Source organism: Carcharhinus amblyrhynchos, chromosome 22 (assembly GCF_965287045.1).
Source record: "Carcharhinus amblyrhynchos chromosome 22, sCarAmb.v2.hapA, whole genome shotgun sequence".
Classification (NCBI taxonomy): Eukaryota; Metazoa; Chordata; class Chondrichthyes; order Carcharhiniformes; family Carcharhinidae; genus Carcharhinus; species Carcharhinus amblyrhynchos.
In genome coordinates, this window is record NC_137345.1 from 37255361 (window position 1) to 37279207 (window position 23847).

Consider the following 23847-nt stretch of genomic DNA (forward strand, 5'->3'; position numbering starts at 1 on the left):
CGCTGTGCTCGCTCTTCCAGGCCGGAGGGGGGCGCTGTGCTCGCTCTTCCAGGCCGGAGGGGGGCGCTGTGCTCGCTCTTCCAGGCCGGAGGGGGGCGCTGTGCCTGCTCTTCCGTGCCGCAGGGAGCGCTGTTGCGGATGCTGCAGTGAGCTTGGATCGCGCTTGTCTGTGGGTGAGTAACAGAGAGAGAGAGAGAGAGACTGTGTCCTTCACAGAGAGGGAGAGAATATCAGAGAGACCCCTTACAGAGAGTGGGGGCGAGACTTAGGAAGGAAGGAAGGAGGGTGGATACGGGGTTCTGATGGGGGGGGGGAAAACGAGGGGATACGAAGGAGCTGAGGGGGAATAGAGGCGGGAGGGATAATATGAGGGAGGGGATACGAGCTGAGGCTTATAAGGGAAGGGGAATAGGAGGGAGAGCGGTGATATGGGGCTATGAGGGGAGGTGGGATCGGAAGGGCAGGGAGGATATGGTGGAGGGGGTGTTCAAGGAGAAGGGGGATTTGAGGAGGAAGGGGTGTTCGAGGGGCATTTGGTGGTGGGGGATAGGAGGAGGAGGTGGGGGATAGGAGGAGGAGGTGGGGGATTGGAGGAGGTTTCCGTGCCCGTTGGGCACCGCAGGAGCTGAGGTGCCTTGTAGACCCCGATAATCACATTTTGATTTGACTCGTCTTAAGTTTCCTTTGTACTTTTTGTTTCTGTTCGGGCCGTTCCCCCTCCTTTTGGGGAGCCGCCCCCTTTTTCTTTGTCCGAATGTAATTTAAGTTTGTTTACTTGGTTCAACCCGCAAGAACTGGAGGAGGTGGGCAGGGTGCAGGAGGGGGATAGGAGGAGGTGGGCAGGGTGCAGGAGGGGGAGGGGGTGTGGGTGGGGGGGCGGATGGGGGAGGGGGGCAGGCGGGGGAGAGGGGGCAGGGGGCGGGTGGGGGTCTGGGGGCAGGAAGAGGAGGGGGAGATATGAGGGGGTGGGACATACGAGAGGGATATATAAGGGGGAGTGTTATGAGGGAAGGAAGGAAATGAGGTGGAGCTGGCGATATGTCAATGAATAGGAGTGGGAGGGGTGATGAAAGGGTGGGAGGGATAAGATGTGGAAAACATGAGGGGATTGGGGGGTGATACAAGGGGGGAATATGAGGGGCTGGAGGATAGAAGGGGAGAGGTGATAAGGGGCTCTGAGGGGGAGGTGGGGATAGGAGAGATGGGGATAGGTGGAGCAGGTGATGGTAGGGGTTAGGAGCAGGGTGAGAGGATTTGAGGGGAGGGTGGATTTGAGGGGGGAATTTGTAGAGGGAGTAGGACGGGAGGGGGTATATGAGGGCACATGACAGGGCTACACAGGGAGGGGTGATATGGGGCTATGAAAGAAGTGGGGAACAAGGGGGAGCTGGGGATGCGATGGGGATTGGAGGGATAAGGGAAAGGAAGGAGGGGGTGAGGTGGAGGAATAATACAAGGGAAGGGATTTGAGGGGTGGGTTATGAGGGGGGCATATAAAGGGGAGAGAGAAATACTGGGGGTTTGGAGGAGGGGTGGATATGAGGGCGAGGGGAGATACGAGGGGCTGGGGGATAGGAGGGGACGGGGATATGATGGGGTATAGGAAGGGGTGGGGGATACAAGTAGGTGGGGATATAAGAGGCCATGGGCTGTAGGAGGGGAGGGGGGATACGATAGCAAATACAAAGAGTAGGGAGGGGATATACGAAGAGGAGGAGGGATACAAGGGGGAGGGGAGGGGGGTTCCTAAGATATTCTATAAATATATCAGTGGGTAGAGATAACCAGGGAAATTCGGGACCAAGCAGGAAATCTGTGGGTGGAGGCAGAGGACATTGATAGGATGTTAATTGAATATTTCACACCTGTCTTCACCCATGAGAATAGGAGGTAGCTGTGGAACTTGAGGAGCGAGAGGCTGTGAGGTACTAGAGCAAATTATTATAAAGAGTGACAAGTTCTTGGAGGTATTGTGGGCTTAAGACTGGACAAATCTCCAGGTCTGGATGAATTGTGTCCCAGGCTGTTGTGGGAGGCAAGGGAGGAAATTGCAGGGATTCTGACCCTAATTTTTAATTCGTACCTGGCCACTGGGGTGGTGCCGGAGGACTAGAGAACAGCTAATGTGGTTCTGCTATTTAAGAAAGGTAGAGACAAAACAGGGAACTACAGACGGTGATGAGTCTCACACCTGTGGTTGGGAAGATTCTGAAGGAGAGAACCTATCTCCATTTGGAGGGGCAATGTTTGTTCAGGGATAGTCAGCATATTTTTGTCAGATGTAGGTCATACCTCACAAATTTGATTGACTTTTTTGAGCATGTAACCAAGGATGTGGATGAGGGTAGTGCAATTACATGGATTTCAGCAAAGCCTTTGACAAAATCCCTCATGGGAGACATTAAAAAGACTAATGCGTGTGGGATACAGGGTGATCTGACAAGGTGAATTCATAATTGGCTTAGCAGTAGGAGTTAGAGGGTGGTGACAGATGGCTGCTTTAGTGACTGGAGGCCAGTGACCAGTGGTGTACTGCAGGGGTCTGTGCTGGGCCCTCGATTGTTCATCATTTATATAAAGGACAGTGGTGGGTAGGGTCCGTAAGTTTGCCGATGACACAAAGATTGGCTGAGTGGTTAACAGTAAGGTTGGGTGTCTTGAGTTGCAGGAAAATATAGACAAAATGCTCAAATGGGCAGATAAGTGACAGCTGGAATTTAACCCTGATAAGTGTGAGGTGATGAACTTTGGAAGGAATAATTTCACAAGGAAGTATACTATGAAAGGGACGTTCTGAAGAACAAAGGAACCTTGGCATATTGTCCGTAGACTTCTGAAGGTGGAAAGGCAGGTTAATAAGGTGGTGAAAAGGGCATATAGAACACTACAGCACAAACAGGCCCACAAGTTGCGCCGATCACATCTATACCTACCAAGCCATAGAACTATCTGTAACTCCCAATCCCATTAGATCCCATATACTCATCCAGAAGTCTTTTAAAAGACCCCAGCGAGTTTGCCTCTACCACCACCGATGGCAGCCGATTCCACTTGCTCACCACCCTGAGAGTGAAAAACTTACCCCTAACATCTCCTCTGTACTTGCTTCCCAGCACCTTAAACCTGTGTCCTCTTGTAGCTACCATTTCAGCCCTGGGAAATAGCCTCCGAGAATCCACCATATTCATTCCTCTCAACATTTTATAAACCTCTATCAGGTAACCTCTCAACCTTCGTCCCTCCAGCGAGAAGAGACCTAGTTCCCTCAACCTATCCTCATAAGGCATGCCCCCCAATTCAGGCAACATCCTTGTAAATCTCCTCTGCACCCTCTCAATAGCTTCCACATCCTTCCTGCAGTGAGGCGGCCAGAACTGCGCACAGTACTCCAAGTGGGATCTGACAAGGGTCCTATAAAGTTGCAGCATTAACATATGACACACTTGCCTTTATCATTTGGGGTATGGATTACAAAAGCAGAGAGGTCATGATGAAATTGTACAGAGCTTTGGTAAGGCCACAGCTGAAGTACTGTGTGTAGTTCTGGTTGCCACATTATAGGAGGGACGTGAACGCACTGGAGCGGGTGCAGAGGTGATTCACCAGGTCACTGCTTGGGATGCGATATTTAAATTATGAAGAGAGATTGGGTAGGCTTGGGTTGTTTTCATTGGAGCAGAGAAGGCTGAGGGGCAACCTGATTGAGGTGCTCAAGATTATGAGGGATATGGACAGGATGGATAGGGAGCAGCTGTTCCGCTTACTTGAAGGATCAGTTACAAGGGGACACAAGTTAAAAGTGAGGGGTTTTGAGGAAAAACTGTTTTACCCAGAGAGCGGTGACTGTCTGGAATGCGCTGCCTGGGAGGATGGTGGAGCTGGGATGCCTCACATCCTTTAAATGGATGAGTTCTTGGCACGCCATAACATTCAAGGCTATGGGCCAAGTGTTGGCAAGTGGGATTAGATGGGCAGGGCAGGTCTGGGCATTTCATGCATCAGTGCAGACCTGATGGGCCTAAGGGCCTCATCGCTGTGGTATTCTGTGAATGGAAGGTAGGGTATGAGAGGCATGTGAGATAAGAGGGGGCGAAGTGGGTATATGAGGATGAGGGAGATGGGAGGGGGGAATGGAAGAGGGATTGGAGGAGGACGAAGGAGATGATGTAGAGATATGAGGAGGGGGAGGAAAGTGAGGGGCAAGAGGATAAGAGGGGGATGAGAGATGGATATGAGGAGGGAGGGGAATATGATGGGACAGGGCATACGAGGTGAGTATAGGAGAGGAATGGGGAATACGAAGGGGAGAGGGTATGAGGGGGATGGGAATAGTGGAGGGGGTGGATATGAGGGGGAGCTGGAGCTATGAGGAGAGATATAAGGGGGTGAAGATGCGAGAGGGGGCTATGAGGCAAAGGTGGGATGCGGGTGGGGACTACTGGGGGAGGGGGGAATATGAGCGGGAGGTAGGATAATGGGAGAAGAGGAGGAGGTGGGGATGGGAGGGGGTATAGGAGGAGGGACTAAGAGTGGGTGCGGGAATACAAGGGGAGGGAGAATATGAAGGGGAGGGGAGACACGGGGAAGGGGGAGGTGGATAATAGTGGGGGATATGAGGAGACGGAGGGGGGAGGTGGGATACAAGGCATGATATGGGGGGGGGAAGGAAGGGAAAATGAGGTGGAAGAGGAGGATATGAGATGGGGGAGACGTAAATGATTTGGGGGAAGTGAGGTCAGGGGAAGGAGGTGGGGAGGGGAAGAAATAAGGTGAGGGGGGACAACGTGGGGGGAATGGGATAATGAGGTGGGGCAAGAGGGGAATGTAGTGGAGGGAAGAATGAGGTGGGGTGGGGGAATGCCATGGCGAGGGGTGGTGGATAGGATGGATTATAATGGGGGTGTGGACAGGGGAGTGGGATGAAATGGAGGCAAAGGAGGGAGATGAGCTCGGGGGTGGGAATGAAGTAGGGGACAGGTGGGTCAAGAACTGGAGGGGGGCTGGGGGATGAGTTGTGGGGGAGAGGGTGGGGGCTGTGAGGTGAGGTCGGTGATGAGAGGAAGGAGGAGTAGGAGAGTGAGTATGGGGGGAGAGGTGACGGAAACTGAGAGAGAGGGAGGATGGGGGAGAGGAGTGAAGGTAGGGAAGGGTGGATGGGAGGGGAGGGGGAGAGTGATGGGAGATGAGGGTAAGAGAGAGGGGTGGGGTAGTGAGGAAGGGGGAGGGGAGTGGAGTTGAAGGGGGTAATGGGAGTGTGTAAGGAGTGGTGGGGGGGTTGACCAAGGAAGGAACATCGGGAAAGGAACCACTGGTGGTGGGTTTCACTATGAGGGAAAGGATGACGGGAAGAGGGTGAGCAATGGGAATCGCGGTGTGGGGCTGTGTACACAGCCAATGCTGGGATAGTCAGTCTGAAGTCATTACAAGTTAATGGTGCTTCCTATCCCAGAGTTTTCTTGCAGTCCTAACCATCGTTGGGAAGTGAAGACAGGAAATGGTCAGAGAGGAAACTTGGAGATGAAGGTCCTGTGTCCCACTCAGTGAACTGAACGAATTACCATTTCACATTGAGATTCCTGTTTAAACATCGCAATGTTTACACTGAACAGTTGTGATGTCTTTTGAAAATCTCTAGGCCGCAATAAAGTGCAAAATATAAACAAGTTCTTTCTTAAAGGCTGTGGATTTTGATAGCTTGCTATTATCACCTGTAACCTCTTGGTGTTACCAAGTGTTTTGTTTGTAATGTACTGGCCCCTTCTTGAGCTGTTTCTTTACACGGGTGCAGTTCCACTGCCTCTTGTCGTTTGTTCTCAAGTATTTAATCCAAGTGCCCGTCATCAAACAGTGAAAGCAGAAAAATATTGTGGGGATAAGTGGAAAGAACAAAAGAGCTTGATCTACAAAACAGACTGGATGGGCTGAATGGCCTGCTCTTTGTACAATCCTGTGATTCTAAGTCTGAGCTTTGTCTCTTGACTTTTGATCTCCTTTTCTACAGTAACCTTAACATGGGCTTTTCTACAACAACTTATCCAGAATCTTTAACGTAACAAGCATCCTAGGGGCTTTATAAATCTATTATAACACCAAATCACACATAAAGATATTAAGGCAAATGGCCAAATGCTTTGTCAGAGAGGTATTTGTTACGGAGGACCTTAATGAAGGAAAACGAGGCACTGAGGCAGAGCGTTTGAGAGCACTTGAGACCCGGGTACAGCCCCCACAGGTGCAGTACTTAAAATTGGGGCTAGAGGAAGCCAGAGTCTGAGGAGCGCAGTTATTTTAGAAGGTTGTGGGGCTGGAGGAGATGACAGAGATAGGGAGGGGTAAGGCCACGGATGGATTTGGAAATAAGGATGAGAATTTTAAATCAAGGCATTGCTTGTCTGGGAGTCACAGGGAAGAATGAGACTTGGTGAGACTGGCAGCAGAATGTGGAAAGCTAGCCAGGAGGGCACTGGAATAAATTCCAGAGGTAACAGTGGCAGGAATGAGCAGCAGATCATCAGAGGCAGGGGTGGAGTTGAGCATGTTACTGAGGTAGAAATAGGAGATTGTGGTGACGATGTAGATATCTAGTTGAGAGTTCCTTTCAGGGTGAGTTGTGACTGTGGCGTTTGGGGCAGCCTGCGTCAGCTATACACATTTACCCGGGAGAGCAATTGAGTTGGTACAAGAGAGCAAATTGTGTGGCATAGACCCAAGATGATGCGTTCAGTGTTGAAAATATTTGACTGGACTTTCTACTCATTCAGGACAATTTGGGGAGAATTTTACATGTGGAACTGACGCTGTTTTCAGATGATGTCACCAAGGAGCCACATGGATGTGAAATAGGAGGTCAGGAATAGATCCTTAGTGACTGCACAGCAATGAAGGAAGAGAGGTTTTCAGTGCTTCCCTGGCTATGATTAGATGAGGAGGAATGGCAAGTGCAGTCTCACTGAAATGGATAACAGTGGAGGGGGGTTGATGTGGCCAATGTGTCACATTTCTGGAGGATGCTGTGTTCCAGCCTCAGCAATAATCTGCTCATACCCTCGGCCCATTGTCGGAACAGCAGGGGAGCCAAGACTGAAAAAACATAACCCTCAAACACATAGGTGAAAAAGGACAAGTCGGCCCGATCAACAGGACTGGTTGTCATAAAATGTTACAAGCAAACGGCTTTAAATAAAACAAGAAGTAGGCATAGGCCATTCGGCTTTTCGAGCCTGCTCTGCCATTGATTTTGATCATGACTGATCATCCAATTCAATGTCTTGATTTCCCCCTCCGCCCCCCATATCCCTTGATCACTTTAGCCCCAAGAGCTATATATAAGTAGTTCTCGAAATCACAAACCTCCTGCATAAAATAAATATGAGAATCTTACACTGCAGAAGGAGGCCATTCGGCCCATAGTCTGCACTGACCACAATCCCACCTAGGCTCTATCCCAATAACCCCATGCATTTACCCTAGCTAGTGCAGACCAGACAGACACTGATCCAAGGCTGGAATTGAACCTGGGTCCCTGGCACTGTAAGGAAGCTGTGCCAACCTGCCACCTCAACCACTGCCACTGTGCTGCTCCTTGGGGGATGGGCATTTTTGCAAAACTACTGAATTATACGGAACCTTGCTACACTGAGGCAAGTCATTCATTGAAGTTGGCCTTTACCAGTATCCCTGCTTGACACCAGCTGTCCTAAAGCCTACTGAGCCACAGCATCTGATCTGTCCCTTTGCTGCTGATTCTTTACATGGTTTGGATCCATGGGATTGATTGTTCAATTCAAATGGTAGGTTAAATAGAGGTCACACTGTGAAAATCAGTCAAGCATTTTAGTAAACAGAGAAACTCCTGTTACTGCACTGTTTGTCTGCTAGTGGTATGGTTTTGTAACCTTTCAAAATTGACTATTTTAAACAAGCATTGATCCATCTGTTTGATACTGTCTGTGAGCCTTGTCTGTCAGGGGTAAGTTTTTCACTCAGAGGGTGATGAGTGAGTGGAATCGGCTGCCGTAGGTGGTGGTGGAGGCAAACTCGCTGGGGTCTTTTAAGAGACTTCTGGATGAGTACATGGGATTTAATGGGATTGAGGGCAATAGATAGGCCTGGTAGGTAGGGATATGATCGGTGCAACTTGTGGGTCGAAGGGCCTGTTTGTGCTGTAGTGTTCTATATTCTATGTATATCAGTGATTTTTGGGCTCAAACGTGAAGTTTTCTTTTTGAATTTTCTGACCTGTAAACGCGCACATTTGTGGAATAAGGAAGAAATGAATTAGATAATGGGTTGAGCTCATTTACTTACACCTCTTAGACACACATCCGTACAGAAGGACTTGTGCTCAAAAGTTATCAGCCTCTGAATATAGTCCGTGATGGCTCATCCACAGTCCGCTGAGGTGAAGAGTATTCCATGATTCACAACCCTCTCTGAACGCAGACATTTCTCCTCTCATTCCAAAATGCCCAGCCCACTTTTTTCTGAGCCCCTGTGTTCCTCTCCAACTAGAGGAAAACGAACTCTCAGCATCTACTCTATCAAACCCTCTGAGTATTTTATAAATTTCAATTAGATCACCTATCATTCTTCTAAACTCCAAATAATCTCAGCCCATACTACTCATCACTCCTCGTAAGAGAGTGCAGAGTATTCAATCAAGCTATTTACTTTGAAGAACAAAATTCAGCCATGATCTTATTGAACAATAGAGCAGCCTAGAGGGACCAAATGGCCTATCCAGCTTTTTATGTGTTGAGTTGACTGGAGTGGGGTGGGGGAGGAGGGTCATTGAGCTGGGGTGTGCTGGAAAGTATTTCCTGTTCATATGTAGCTGTGATTTCTGCACCATCACAGGACTTTCTCCACAACTAATAATCTGAAGTTTAGACTCTGGCTGGGTGAATTCCTGGAAGTTCCATCACAGTCTCACCTGGTCAACAGCCTTATCCTATCTCCGTGTTATTTTATAATCAGTAGACAAAATTGTAAGGAAAACCAGAACACAATCTTTCTTTCCAGCTGTGGTAATATTTCTCGGTTTCTGGCAGTAGTGCCCTCAAGGTTAGTCTATAATTCCTGGTGACTCCTGGACAATCTGGGAGTATAATGTGGACAAATATGAGATTATTCACTTTGGTAGCAATAATAGGAAGACAGATTATTACTTGAATAGGTGTAAATTGAAAGAGGTGGATACTCAGCGAGACCTTGGTGTCCTCGTGCGTGAGTCGCTGAAAGTAAGTGAGCATGTACAGCAGGCAGTAAAGAAGACATATGGTATGTTAGCCCTCACAACGAGAGGATTTGAATGTGGGATAGGACTGTTTTACTGCAATTGTCTAGGGCGTTGGTGAGGCCACACCTGCAGTATTGTATGCAGTTTTGGTGTCCTTATCTGAGGAAGGATGTCCTTGCTGTAGAGGGAGTACAGCAAAGCTTTACCAGGCTGATTCCTGGGATGGCAGGTCCGTCATTTGAGGACAGACTAAGTTGGTTAGGATCGTATTCACTGGAGTTGAGAAGAGTGAGAGGGAATCTCAGAAATTTATAAAAGTCTAACAAGGTTAGACAGGGTAGATTTAGAAAGAGTATTCTTTATGATGGGGGACTCCAGAACCAGGGGTCATAGTTTGAGGATAAGGGTTAACTGAGGTGAGGAGAAAGTTCTTCACCCAGGAAGTGGTGAATGTGTGGCATTCGATACCACAGAAAATAGTTGAGGCCAAAATGTCTGATTTCAAGAAGAAATTAGATATAGCTCTTGTGGCTAAAGGGATCAAGGGATATGGGAGGAAGGGGGGTTCAGGACATTGAATTTGATGATCAGCCATGATCAAAATGAATGAGAGAGCAGGCTCGAAGGGCTGAATGGCCTACTCGTGCTTCTAGTTTCTTGTTCAGGAGAATGAGATTCGTCCTCTCCCTACCAGGTAATAAGAAACTTTCTGTCACCATGGTGCATCTGCTCCCAGACTGTTCACTATGGTAGCTGTTGAATGACAGCAGTGCATGAATCAATGGCCTTGTAACCTATGTGGAGCCAAGCCATCCCAGTTCAAGGCCTCATCCCTTAGAATTAATTTTCTTCAGTGAAGCAATGTTTTTGCTCTTTAATAGCCACTCCCCTCCCCTCACCTTTAGAGTCACCAAACTGAACAGCAACCTCCAGCAAGAGCAGATCACATGGAATTTATTTTTTGTAGGTGTGTTGCAATGGGAGTAGTTCTGTTTTGCTGCCTGTACCATTCAAGTTAGCAGTGAAGCGATCAATTTGTAACTGGAATTCAAAACCAAAGCTGGTGCACAAGAGGGCATGATATCCCTGTGTGTAAATCAGGCGCTGGCCTCATTATACAAACCCAAGCTGATCTCTCCCCTCCCCATCTGAAATGTCTCCACTCCCACAGAACAAACTTGTACAACTGTGTGTGCATCTGCTCCTGGCCATGCCGTGACTTCAGGCTGCTCCTGTTGATTGAAGGCCCCTTGTGAACTGCTTACAAATGGGTAGTAGGAGCAGCATGGCCACAAGACCACTGTGTAAGCTGTCCTTGCGTCATGCAATTTGCAACAACTGTGGTTCAGCTCCTCTCCAGATCTGGAGATCAGAGGCTGGAGCGCTGAACCAAATAGGGGCAGGATTGGACATGATCCACCAGAACTCCTACTCAGAGCTCATCCAGTCATAAAAAAATGCCTATTCCCTTTTATCACAGAAAAACATTCCCTTAAGCTATCTGGCCTGGCCATCAGCCTATCCCTGACTGTCACACGGACTGGGGACACTGTGGAGGCTATACCTTCCTCTGGTGTCTACCTGCTCACTGGATCCTTCAGCCACACATGCAAATGTGCACCATCATCACTGACTGATGACCAAATTAACTAATTCCTGAGGCCAGCTGCTGCCCCTTAATATCCCCTGCTGAAAATCTCATAATGCCTCAACAGCCTGGATTCTATACTCTGACCGCCTTCCAGCCAGCTCCCTTTCTCCCTCCCTCCATAAATCTCAGCTGATCCCAAACTGCAGCCCATGTCCAACCCTGTCCCAAATCCAGTTCAGCGTTCAACCCTCTGCTCTCCAGACCCACCAAAACCTCAAAATGAAAATGTCCATCCTTTGCACACGTTATTCCACACTCTCAGCCGTCTTCAACCTCTTCCTGTGTGACAATCTCAGCTCATGCCCAGTCCTCCTACACAGGAATTGCCATTTTTCTGCATTCAGCTTTTATGCATACCCACATCTTAATATTGGCAGCAATACCTCAGTTCAATAGCCCTTAGACTCAGGAATTCAATTTCTGCCTCTCTTTCCTCCTAAAACTGAGCATTTAGTTACTCTTTTCTCATGCTGTGACTCAATATTGTCACCATAATCCCGCACGTGTGGAACGTGTTTGTATATCCATTATAAAGGCAGGAAATTGATGTTAACCAAATCTTCAAACATATCTTTAAACGTTCCACTGCTTTATACCCATAGGTGTTATGTATATGGGACCTGCTGAGATCTGCTGCCTTCTGCTGGAACTGTGAGGGAATGACTGAGGACTCTTGGTCCAGTGATAGTGACAGTAGCGACAGGGAACTTTTGATGAGGGAGGTCACTCGTCGCCAGTGCAGATACTCCAAACATGCCAGGTAAAGGACTCAATGGGAAAGAGGGAATGGGGAGATAGGGAAAGTGAAATGGAAACACTGAGGATTCTCACTAACGTGCTGACAGCAATGTGCTTTCATTAAAAGGTGATAATGGCCAAATAGACACAGCCCTTATAGAATCTCCTCCAACTTATGACCTCCCACACCTTCCACCCACCTCCCGCCCCCCCCACTGCACCCATTTCACTATCCCCTTATCCTTTTTCCTACAACATATCCCCCAACACCCAGGCAACTACCCCAGTCTATGACTGGTTGTAGAATTGACCCATTTAAGATGTGGAACTACCAATCTTGTACAAATTGACAAAAAAATTTACCCAAATTTAAAGTTCTATCTCCATGTGAATTAAAAAAAAGTTTGGATGTTCACCAGAAAATGTGATCTGTAATGCAAAGCAGACATTTGGTGTATGTTCTTGGATGAAGACCAGTGGTGCAAGGCTACCATTTGTGGGATTATGACTAAGTCAGAATCCCGCCTAAACGTGGAATCCGTGCCCCCACACTCCAAATATATGCAGTGGACTGGCAATGCTAAATTGCCCCATTGTGTCCCAAGGTGTGTATGTTAGATGGATTAGCTGTGATAAATACAAGAGGGTTACGGAGATAGGGCAGAGGGGTTGGTCTGGGTGAGATGTTCTCTCAGAGAGTTGGTGCAGATTAAATGGGCTGAATGGCCTCTTTCTGCTCTGTAGGGATTCTATGTATGATATCCATGAGGGACTTGCCTGTGCAGCAAGTACATGCTTCAACTTGTACAGTGGGTCCCCAGTAGGTAGTACTTGATGTTAGTCATTCAGAGTTTCTCCTTCCAGAATCAGCGGTTAAACATTAATAGTTTTAAAGAGCGGCGGAGCAGCAGAAAACATCTATTTATCTGTGTACATGGTCCAACTGTTGGTTTTTCTGTTATGTAGATTATGATTCTGCACCCATCCCGCAGGATGTTTAGATCTACAACATACTCCTTCAAAACAAAACTCGAGAGGAGAGCTGGCTAAGGTTGATTGGCTAATTAGACTAAAATGATGGTAAATAATCAATCAGAAACATCGAAAATGATTCAGAATGTTTAACAGAAACATGTTCCATTCAAAACCAAAACCTCAGTGAAAAAGACCCATCAGTGGCTTACTCAGGAAGTTAAGGATAGCATTAAATTCATAATGAGAGATTTATGGGGCTAAATGTTTCCAACCAGCCCATGGCAGCTTTGGGAAATCTGACAGGAGCCAGAAAGTCAGGAATGTTCTGGTGTAACATGATGTTGCAGTTCTCCCAATGGTGGGTTAATGATGAGCTGCACTTCCTGCTGGAGGGTGGCTCAGAAGCCGATTGAATTCATTTGTATCTCATGAATGCTCATTAGCTGCCTGCCAGGATCCCATCAGGCCTTCCAATCATGCCAGCGGTAAGTAACATCGGCATCAAACCCAATTATTAAAGAGCGGCATGCACAAAACATCCTCAGCTCGCCAGGGACTTTGATGTGAGTGCAATGTGCAAAGCCTACCTGCCAGAGTGCTGCATTGTTCCTGATGCACTGTTCACCACTCCGTCAGGACAGACTGGTCCTCTACTTCTATGCTGACCTGGTTGTCATGGCAGCATCATGGACCCCCCTATGTCGCTGAGTCAGATCAGTACAGTGCCTGGGGTTGGGCACGACAGAGGTCTCCTTCCTGCTGTTCACACATGCCAGTTTCTATCTCGTGATGTGGATGTGCCGGCGTTGGACTGGGGTAATCACAGTAAGAAGTCTGACAACACCAGGTTTTAGTCCAACCGATTTATTTGATAGTAAACGCACAGGCTTTCGAGGTTTCCCTCTTCGTCAGGTGAATGGAGAGTTCTGGCCTCGGACAGAGCATATAAAGCACAGACAGTTTAGAGATTACTGATTAGAATGCGAATCTTTACACCTAACCTGCTGTTCAAGTCCTAAAGTGGCTGACAATGTGTGTGGAAGGAGCACTGATCACAGGTTAAAGAGATGTGTATTGTCTCCAGACAGCACAGTGAGTGAGGTTTTGCAAACCCAGGCAAGTCACGGGGGTTACAGATAGTGCGACATGAACCCAAGATCCCTGTTGAGACTGTCCTCATGTGTCTGGAACTTGGCTATCAGTCTCTGCTCAGCGACTCTGAGCTGTCGTGTGTCGTGAAGGCCACCTTGGAGAACGCTTACCCGAAGGTCAGAGGCTGAATGCCCGTGACCACTGAAGTGTTCGCCAACAGGAAGGGAACAGTCTTGCCTGGTGATTGTCGAGCGATGTTCATTCATCCGTTGTCGTAGCGTCTGCATGGTCTCCCCAGTGTACCATGCTTCGGGACATCCTTTCCTGCAACGTATCAGGTAGACAATGTTGGCCGAGTTGCAAGAGTATTTACCGTGTACCTGGTGGATGGTATTCTCACGTGTGATGATGGTATCCATGTCGATGATCCGGCATGTCTTGCAGAGGTTGCTGTGGCAAGGTTGTGTGGTGTTGTGGTCACTGTTCTCCTGAAGACTGGGTAGTTTGCTGCGAACAATGGTCTGTTTGAGGTTGTGTGGTTGTCTGAAGGCAAGAAGTGGGGGTGTGGGGATGGCCCTGGCGAGATGTTCGTTGTCATCAATGATATGTTGAAGACTCCGGAGAAGATGTCGTAGCTTCTCCGCTCCAGGGAAGTACTGGACGACGAAGGGTACTCTGTCCACTGTGTCCCGTGTTTGTCTTCTGAGGAGATCGGTGCGGTTTTTCGCTGTGGCGCATCGGAACTGTCGATCGATGAGTCGAGCGCCATATCCTGTTCTTATGAGGGCATCGTTCAGCGTCTGGAGGTGTCTGTCACAATCCTCCTCATCTGAGCAAATCCTATGTATACGGAGGGCTTGTCCATAGGGGATGGCTTCTTTAACATGTTTAGGGTGGAAGCTGGAGAAGTGGAGCATTGTGAGATTGTCTGTGGGCTTGCGGTACAATGAGGTGCTGAGGTGACCATCCTTAATGGAGATGCGTGTGTCCAAGAATGCAACTGATTCTGGGAAATAGTCCATGGTGACTCTGATGGTGGGGTGGAATTTGTTGATATCATCATATAGTTGTTTCAGTGATTGTTCACCATGAGGCCAAAGGAAGAAAATGTCATCGATGTATCTAGTGTATAGCATCGGTTGAAGATTCTGTGCAGTGAAGAAGTCTTGTTCGAACCTGTGCATGAAGGTGTTGGCATATTGAGGTGCGAATTTGGTCCCCATGGCTGTTCCATGTGTATGGAAGAAAAACTGGTTGTTGAAGGTGAAGACATTGTGGTCCAGGATAAAGCGGATGAGCTGTAAAATTGCATCTGGAAACTGGCAGTTGTCAGCATTGAGTACTGAGGCAGTCGCAGCAATGCCATCGTTGTGGGGGGTGTTGGTGTAGAGCGCCGAGACGTCCATTGTGACGAGGAGTGTCCCTGGTTCAACTGCTCCATGTGTGCTGAGTTTCTGTAGGAAGTCCGTAGTGTCGTGACAAAAGCTAGGGGTTCTTTGTACAATGGGTTTCAGGATGCCCTCGACGTAGCCGGAGAGGTTGTCACACAGAGTTCCATTGCCCGACACGATGGGACGGCCAGGTGTGTTTGCCTTGTGTATCTTTGGGAGGCAGTAGAGATCTCCAATGCGGGGAGTACGTGGAATGAGAGCACGGAGGGTGCTCTGAAGGTCCGGATCAAAGGTCTTGATCAGATTGTTGAGTTGAGGAGTCTGCTGTTTGGTTGGATCTGTGGGTAACTGTCTGTAGTGTTACTCATTGTTTAGTTGTCGGTACACTTCTTTACAGTAATCCGTTCTGTTCAGTATGACAATGGTCCCTCCTTTGTCTGCTGGCAGACAATCTGATCAAGACCTTTGATCCGGACCTTCAGAGCACCCTCCATGCTCTCATTCCAGGTACTCCCCACATTGGAGATCTCTACTGCCTCCCAAAGATACACAAGGCAAACACACCTGGCCGTCCCATCGTGTCGGGCAATGGAACTCTGTGTGAGAACCTCTCCGGCTACGTCGAGGGCATCCTGAAACCCATTGTACAAAGAACCCCTAGCTTTTGTCACGACACTACGGACTTCCTACAGAAACTCAGCACACATGGAGCAGTTGAACCAGGGACACTCCTCGTCACAATGGACGTCTCGGCACTCTACACCAACATCCCCCACAACGATGGCATTGCTGCGACTGCCTCAGTACTCAATGCTGACAACTGCCAGTTTCCAGATGCAATTTTACAGCTCATCCGCTTTATCCTGGACCACAATGTCTTCACCTTCAACAACCAGTTTTTCTTCCGGACACACGGAACAGCCATGGGGACCAAATTCGCACCTCAATATGCCAACACCTTCATGCACAGGTTCGAACAAGACTTCTTCACTGCACAGAATCTTCAACCGATGCTATATACTAGATACATCGATGACATTTTCTTCCTTTGGCCTCATTGGTGAACAATCACTGAAACAACTATATGATGATATCAACAAATTCCACCCCACCATCAGACTCACCATGGACTATTCCCCAGAATCAGTTGCATTCTTGGACACATGGTACATTGGGGAGACCATGCAGACGCTACGACAACGGATGAATGAACATCGCTTGACAATCACCAGGCAAGACTGTTCCCTTCCTGTTGGCGAAAGGGGGGGCAGTTTAGAACGGAGTTGAGGAGGAACTTCTTCACTCAAAGGGTGGTGAATCTCTGGAATTCTCTGCCCGTTGAAGTGGTGGAGGCTGCCTCGCTAAATATTTTTAAGACGCAGGTTGATGGGTTTTTGATAAGCGAGGGGATTAAGGGTTATGGGGAGAGGGCGGGAACGTGGAACTGAGCCACGACAGATCAGCCATGATCTTATTGAATGGCGGGGCAGACTCGAAGGGCTAGATGGCCTACTCCTCCTATTTCTTACGTTCTTATGAACACTTCAGTGGTCACGGGCATTCAGCCTCTGACCTTCGGGTAAGCGTTCTCCAAGGCGGTCAGAGCCTGTCAATGTGGCACATCAGGGATAGTTTGCACAAAAACTGAACAGATCAGGGATGGGGTGCTTTGTGAAGATTACTGCTGTCCATAGCCCTCTTGAAAAGAGGACAATGTCAAAGCTCCTGTTTCAGTTCAGAGGCTGGCAGGGAGGAGTCACAGATGCAGACATTCCACCTGTGAACTGGAAAGGAGTCACTGATGCCAGGCAGTTCAGCTGCAATGTGGACCTCAGTCTGAATGGGAGAGGTGATGGCCTAGTGGTATTATCATTAGACTATTAATCCAGAAACTCAGTTAATGTTCTGAGGAGCCAGGTTCAAATTCCACCATAGCAGATGATGGAATTTGAATTCAATAAAAAAAATCTGGAATTAAGAATTCACGCATCATGTTTGAAATGAGCTGCTAGAGGTAATAGTAGAGGCAGGTACAATTTTGTCTTTTAAAAAGCATTTAGACAGTGACATAGAAGGGTATAGAAGGATATGGGCCAAATGCAGGCAATTGGGACTAGCTTACATAGAACAGTACAGCACAGTACAGGCTCTTCGGCCCTCGATGTTGTGCCGAGCTATGTCTGAATCCAAGATCAAGCTATCCCACTCCCTATCGTTCTAGTATGCTCCATGTGCCTATCCAGTAACCGCTTGAAAGTTCCTAAAGTGTCCGACTCCACTATCACACAGGCAGTGTATTCCACACCCCAACCACTCTCTGAGTAAAGAACCCACCTCAGACATCCCTCCTGTATCTCCCACCATGAACCTTATAGTTACGCCCCCTAGTAACAGCTACATCCACCCGAGGAAATGGTCCCTGAATGTCCACTCTATCTATCCCCCTCATCATGTTATAAACTTCTATTAAGTCGCCTCTCATCCTCCTCTGCTCTAAAGAGAAAAACCCCAGCTCCCTCAACTTTTCCTCATAAGACCTACCCTCCAAACCAGGCAGCATCCTGGTAAATCTCCTCTGCATTCTGTCCAATGCTTCCACATCCTTCTTATAGTGAAGTGACCAGAATTGCACACAATATTCCAAATGTGGTCTCACCAAGGTCCTGTATAGTTGCAACATAATCTCACAGCTCTAAAACTCAAACCCACTGTTAATAAACACTAACACACTATAAGCCTTTTTCACGGCTCTATCCACTTGAGTGGCAACCTTCAGAGATCTGTGGATATGAACCCCAAGATCTCTCTGTTCCTCCACATTCCTCAGAACCCTGCCGTTGACCCTGTAATCTGCGTTCAATTTGTCCTACCAAAATGAATCACCTTGCACTTATCAGGGTTAAACTCCATCTGGCACTTTTCCGTCCAGCTCTGCATCCTATCCATGTCCCTTCACAGCCTGCAAGAGCCCTCCACCTCATCCGCTACTCCATCAATCTTAGTGTCATCAGCAAATTTACTAACCCACCCTTCAGCCCCCTCTTCCAAGTCATTGATAAAAATCACAAATAACAGAGGACCCAGCAATGATCCCCGTGGTACACGCTGGTACCTGGCCTCCAGACTGAAAATTTTCCCTTCACCACCACCCTCTGTCTTCTATGAGATAACCAGTTACTTATCCAATCGGCCAAATTTCCTTGTATCCCACACCTCCTTACTTTCTTCATGAGCCTACCATGGGGAACCTTATCAAACGACTTAATAAAATCCACGTATATGGCATCAACTGCTCTACCTTCACCTACACATTTAGTTACCTCCTCAAAGAATTCAATCAAATTTGTGAGGCAAGACTTACCTCTCACAAATCTATGTTGACTATCCCAGATTAAGCTGCATCTTTCCAATGGTCATAAATCCTATCCCTCAGGGCCTTTTCCATTAACTTACCACCCACTGAAGTAAGACTAACTGCCTATAATTACCAGGGTCATTCCTATTTCCTTTCTTGAAGAGAGGAACAACATTTGCCACTCTCCAGTCCTCTGGCCCGTGAATCCCCGTGGACAGTGAGGACACAAAGATCAAAGGTAAAGACTCTGCAATCTCGTCCCTTGCCTCCCAAAGTATCCTAGGATGTATCCCACCTGGCCCAGGGGACTTATGGACCTTCAGGTTTTTCAAAATTGCTAATATATCTTCCCTCAGAACATCTACTTCCTCCATCCTATCAGTATGTATCACACTCTCATCCTCAAAAACATGGCCCCTCTCCTTAGTGAACACTGTTGAAAAGTATTCATTCAATGCCTCAGCTATCTCTTCTGACTCCATGCACAAGTTCCCACTACTATCCTTGACTGGCCCTAACCTCACCCTGGTCATTCTTTTATTTCTCACATAAGAGTAAAACGCCTTGGGGTTTTTCTTGATCCGACTCGCCAAGGACTTCTCATGTCCCCTCCTAGCTCTCTTAAACACTTTTTTAAATCATTCCTTGCTACCTTGTAACTCTCAATCGACCCAGCTGAACTTTGTTTTCTCATCCTTACGTACACTTCCTTTTTCCTCTTGACAAAACATTCAACCTCCTTTGTGAACCATGGTTCCCTCATTCAGCCATTTCCTCCCTGCCTAACAGGGACATACCCATCAAGGACACGCAGTATTTGTTCCTTGAACAAGCTCCACTTTTCATTTGTGCCTTTACCTGACAGTTGCTGTTCCCATTTTATGCTCCCTCATTCTTGCCTAATCACATCATAATTACCCCTGCCCCAATTATAAACCGTGCCCTGTCATGTGACCCTATCCCTCTCCATTGCAATAATGAAAGACACCGAATTATGGTCACTATGTCCAAAGTGCTCTCCCACAAACAAATCTAACACGTGGCCCGGTTCATTACCCAGTACCAAGTCCATTATCGCCCCACCTCTTGTCGGCTTATCCACATGTTGTGTCAGGAAACCCTCCTGTACTCACTGTACAAAAAGTGCCCCATCTGAACTATTCGACCTATAAAGGTTCCAATCAATATTTGGAAAGTTAGAATCACCCTTAATGTTAAAAACTGGGAGGCATGGACAAATTGGGCCGAAGGGCTGTTTCCATGCTGTAAACTACTGATGACCATGACAGCATTGCCAATTGTCGAAAAACCCATCTATTTCACTAATGTTCTTTAGGGAAGGAAATCTGCCATTTTTAGCTGGTCTTGCTTATTTGTGACTCCAGGGCCAGAGCAATGTGGTTGACTCTCAACTGTTCTTGGGCAACTAGGGATGGACAATAAATACTGACCAGCCAGCAACACCCATGTGCCACGAATGAATAAAAGAAAGTCTGAAGACAGAGATAAGAGACAGTGCAAAAGAACAGTGAGCAAGTAGCAGGAGCAATCATTGGAAGCATAGTGTACCCCAGCTGCAGGGATGGACAAGATTCACAGCTTACGCTGTAAGTGTTCCTGGGTGTGATGAGCTCTGTATTGGGCTGTTGAGGGTATAGTGATGGTCTCAGGGGGCATTTGCAGTCTGTAGATAGGGAACACCACTGTTGGTGGTGGTGGTGGTGATTTGGGGGGTGGGGTTTGGAATCTACCTGCACAGATACAACGTAAATCAAAGGCACTTAGACAATGCCTAATTACTGAGCTTTCAAACAGAATCTGGCACAGGATCCCTCCCACTATTCTGGCTGATAAGACCGACACCGCTTGAGTGGCCCATCTCCACACACAGCCTCAAAAGAGTGATGAATCTCTGGAATTCTCTGCCCGTTGAAGTGGTGGAGGCTGCCTCGCTAAATATTTTTAAGACGCGGGTTGATGGGTTTTTGATAGGAGAGGGGATTAAGGGTTATGGGGAGAGGGCGGGAAAGTGGAACTGAGCAGCGACAGATCAGCCATGATCTTATTGAATGGCGGGGCAGGCTCGAAGGGCTGGATGGCCTACTCCTGCTCCTATTTCTTATGTTCTTATGTTCTTATAATGTTGTGACAGAACGTAGCAAGCCAAGAGTTCAAAACCAGTAGTTGATGGAGAAATATTGAATGAGTATAAACTCACCAGGGATTGTAAGTGATCTTACAAACATATAATAGAGTGTAGCTAAAGTAAGCATTGTTCCCTTAAAGGCAGACAGGTGACGTTATCATGAGGAATGAGAAAACAGCAGGATTTTAAACAATTTTTATGATTGGTTCACTATAGAAAACAAAAATTACAGGCAGAAAGAGAGGATGATCAATGGGCTAATGAGAATGAGAAACTTAAAATAATAGCAAAGAGTTTAGAGAAACATACAAACCGAGAGCTGACAAATTCCCAGGATCTTTATTTTCCTTTGTTCACGGAATGTGGGATTGCTGGCTAAGCCAGCATTTATTGCCCATCCCTAGCTGCCCCTTGAGAAGGTGGTGGTGAACTGCCTTCTTGAACTGCTGCATTCCCTAAGGTATAGATATACCCACAGTGCTGTTAGTGAGAGAGAGGTCCAGGACATAGTCCTGGATCTCTAACCCTAACCCTAATGGACAGAAAGTAAGGATAAACAGGGTATTTTCAAGTTGGTGGGTTATAATGAGCAAGGTGCTGCAAGGATTAATGCTGAGGTGTTAATTGTTTATAGTATGTATTTGTGACTTTGAAGAGACTTTTAAAGAGTCCAAGTTTGCTGATGATACAAGACTCACAGGATTTTGATTCAAAGTCTCTACCCCAGAACTGTCTAGATGTTCCATCGTTCAGTGTACTCAAGGTTGCAATAGATTTTTCATCTCTCGGGGATTTGGAGAGCAAGCAGGAAAGTGGAGTTGAGGCAGACCAGTCAAGCTAGTATTGAATGGCAGAGCAGGGGCTGCATGGTCTAGTCAGGCGGCTATTTCTTATGTTGAACTCAGTGATCCTGGCTTTCCTCCTCCTGATTGTCATCCAATGACGTGTTGGAAATTGCGGCCTTGCAAAACAAAAATAAACTGACACTTGATCAAATAAGCAGATGACACATGATTTTGGTTCATCTGGGTGAAGTAGAGTGTGGCCACTCTGTGGAATCCTTGTCCTGACACACATCTGCTCCTGCTGAGCCTGTACCTACACTCTGTGGTGGGTAGAGGTGTGTGGATGTCTGACTAAGTTGATATTAGGCATGGCTTAGTGGACTCTCATCCCAGAGTCAGGGGTTGGGAGTTTAAGTCACAGTCTCAAGATTTGAGCAGAACTCAACTAATGATCAAGTGCTGTACTGAGACAGTGCTGCACTGTCATCTTTCGGACGTGACATTAAATTGTCTACTCACTGAAGAAAATCTCGGGAGTTCACACTGCTGTCCTGTCCTATAGTTATCCCTTGAACCAACATAATGAATGAAGCGGTCTTTATCATAGCGCTGTCTGTGGGAATTTGCTGTGAATAAATTGCTGCATACCAACAGACTGACCTTCAAAAAATATATTTCAATGGCTGTAAAAAGTTTTAACATGTCCGACACTCTGAAATCCACGTTAAATCAATGCAAGGAAGTCTCTTTGTCCCAAGGATGGGAGGGAGGAGAATGAGGTGGGTTTCCAGCTCACTTTGGCAGCATCTTCTCCTATACTGCCACCAGGGAAAGCTCACCACCTGATAGGACTGTCAATGGACTCCGCAATACTCTCCACAGACAGCAACACATTGGATGGAGGCTGATTGCAATTCCTACATTGGACCCACCAACAAAAGAGTCAGGGTAACGATTTTAAATCTTTAGGCAGGCTGGCCTTGCCAGTGCCCCTCTGCACATCCCCTCTCTCACTCTCTCCCTTATCACTGCCACAAGTCACAGCTTTTCCTCTGGATTTCCACACAAAAGGAGACATGTATGCAAACCCCTAGTATTAAAATTGCCCAGTGCTCTGGGTGATGGCTAGACCAGATGTGTAGCTATTTCTGTTGCCCACTACCAGCTGGCATTGACTCTGCGCTCTGCTTTAAGAGATGAGATCCAAATTTCCTATTTGTATTAGCTGGAGTCTAAGAGTGTGGAGAAGTGCTGATTTCTACTGGTAGATGGCAATGCAGAGCACACTGTGTGGAAGATACAGTATATTACTTTCACTAGAGAAAGAGGATTCCCACAACACCTTTGACAACCTCAGGGCACTCCATAACAAAGTGTCAACACTGGTGTAATGTAGTGGCTGACCAGTGCTTCTGGACCTTGTAGCTGTGAGCGAGCTGAGGTTGGGGAATATTAGAGGTGAGTGTGTTCCTAGGAGGATTAATTGCAGGAAAATTCTGGCTACCTGGGATGAGAAGAAATGCAGCCGCAATAGGGCATGGGCACCCTTCTCACATTGGCAGTTTCCACACAGCATTGTGGAGGGGCAGATGGGCACTGATATATATTCAAAATACCCCCACAGCATTGGGAACTGGATTTAAAGTCAGCTGTTGCGGCACAGGTTTCCCAGGGCTCAGAAAGTCTGACACCAGGAGGAATGCAGGTCTGCCTACAGCATACTCCTTTCGACATTAAGGGCATTTAAATGGTCAATAGATGAACCTATGGATGATATTGGAATAGTGTAGGTTATATGGGCTTTAGATTGGTTTTCACAGGTCAATGCAACATTGAGGGCCAAAGGGCCTGTACTGCACTGTAGTGTTCTATGTTTCCTGCATTGTATGTGCGCCTTCCCCCAGCTGATCCCAATCCTGGCACTTTCCCAGGATTTCCAGTCATATTCAGCCTCCTTCTTACTATCAGACCATTTGATATCCGAATAGCCATTCAGCTTCTTGGCACCTGATTCAAACAGATCATTTTTATATTGATTTATGGGGTGTGTTTCCTAATTGCCCTTGAACCAAGTGATTTGCTGGATCATTTAAGAATGTGGGACTGGAGTCAGGCTGGCAGATTTCTTTCTCTAAAGGACATTAGTGAATCAGATGGGTTTTTACAACAATTGACAATGGTTTCATGATCATCAGGAGACTTTTAATTCAGATTTTTTATTGAATTGCCATGGTGAGATCTGAATCCAGGTTTCCAAGCATTACGCTGGGACTCTGGATTACTATTCCAGTGATAATGCCACTACACCTCTGCTCCCCAGTTGACCTCCAACTCAGTTCCATTTACCCACCTTTGCTCCTCTTCCCCCTCCCCCCTCTTCATCATATTCTTTGTGGAAGAGTTTTCCCAAGGCCCCAAGTGGACACTTCTTTTGGGTGTGCTGGACAGTGATCAGCACACTATTGTTCTGTGGTGA

The 23847-nt window shown here is 47.2% G+C and overlaps 1 protein-coding gene across 1 annotated transcript in view; it reads left to right on the forward strand.

Moving 5' to 3' along the window:
- The first annotated feature begins 113 nt into the window (after nt 1-113).
- Nucleotides 114-23847, forward strand: part of LOC145357062 (BTB/POZ domain-containing protein KCTD20-like) — a 92645-nt gene continuing 68911 nt past the window's right edge. Inside the window, exons 1-2 of the mRNA XM_080210134.1 lie at nt 114-173; nt 11492-11649. Coding sequence (XP_080066260.1) covers nt 11549-11649 — 101 coding nt within the window. The 5' untranslated portion in view covers nt 114-173; nt 11492-11548. The remainder of the gene's footprint in view (nt 174-11491; nt 11650-23847) is intronic.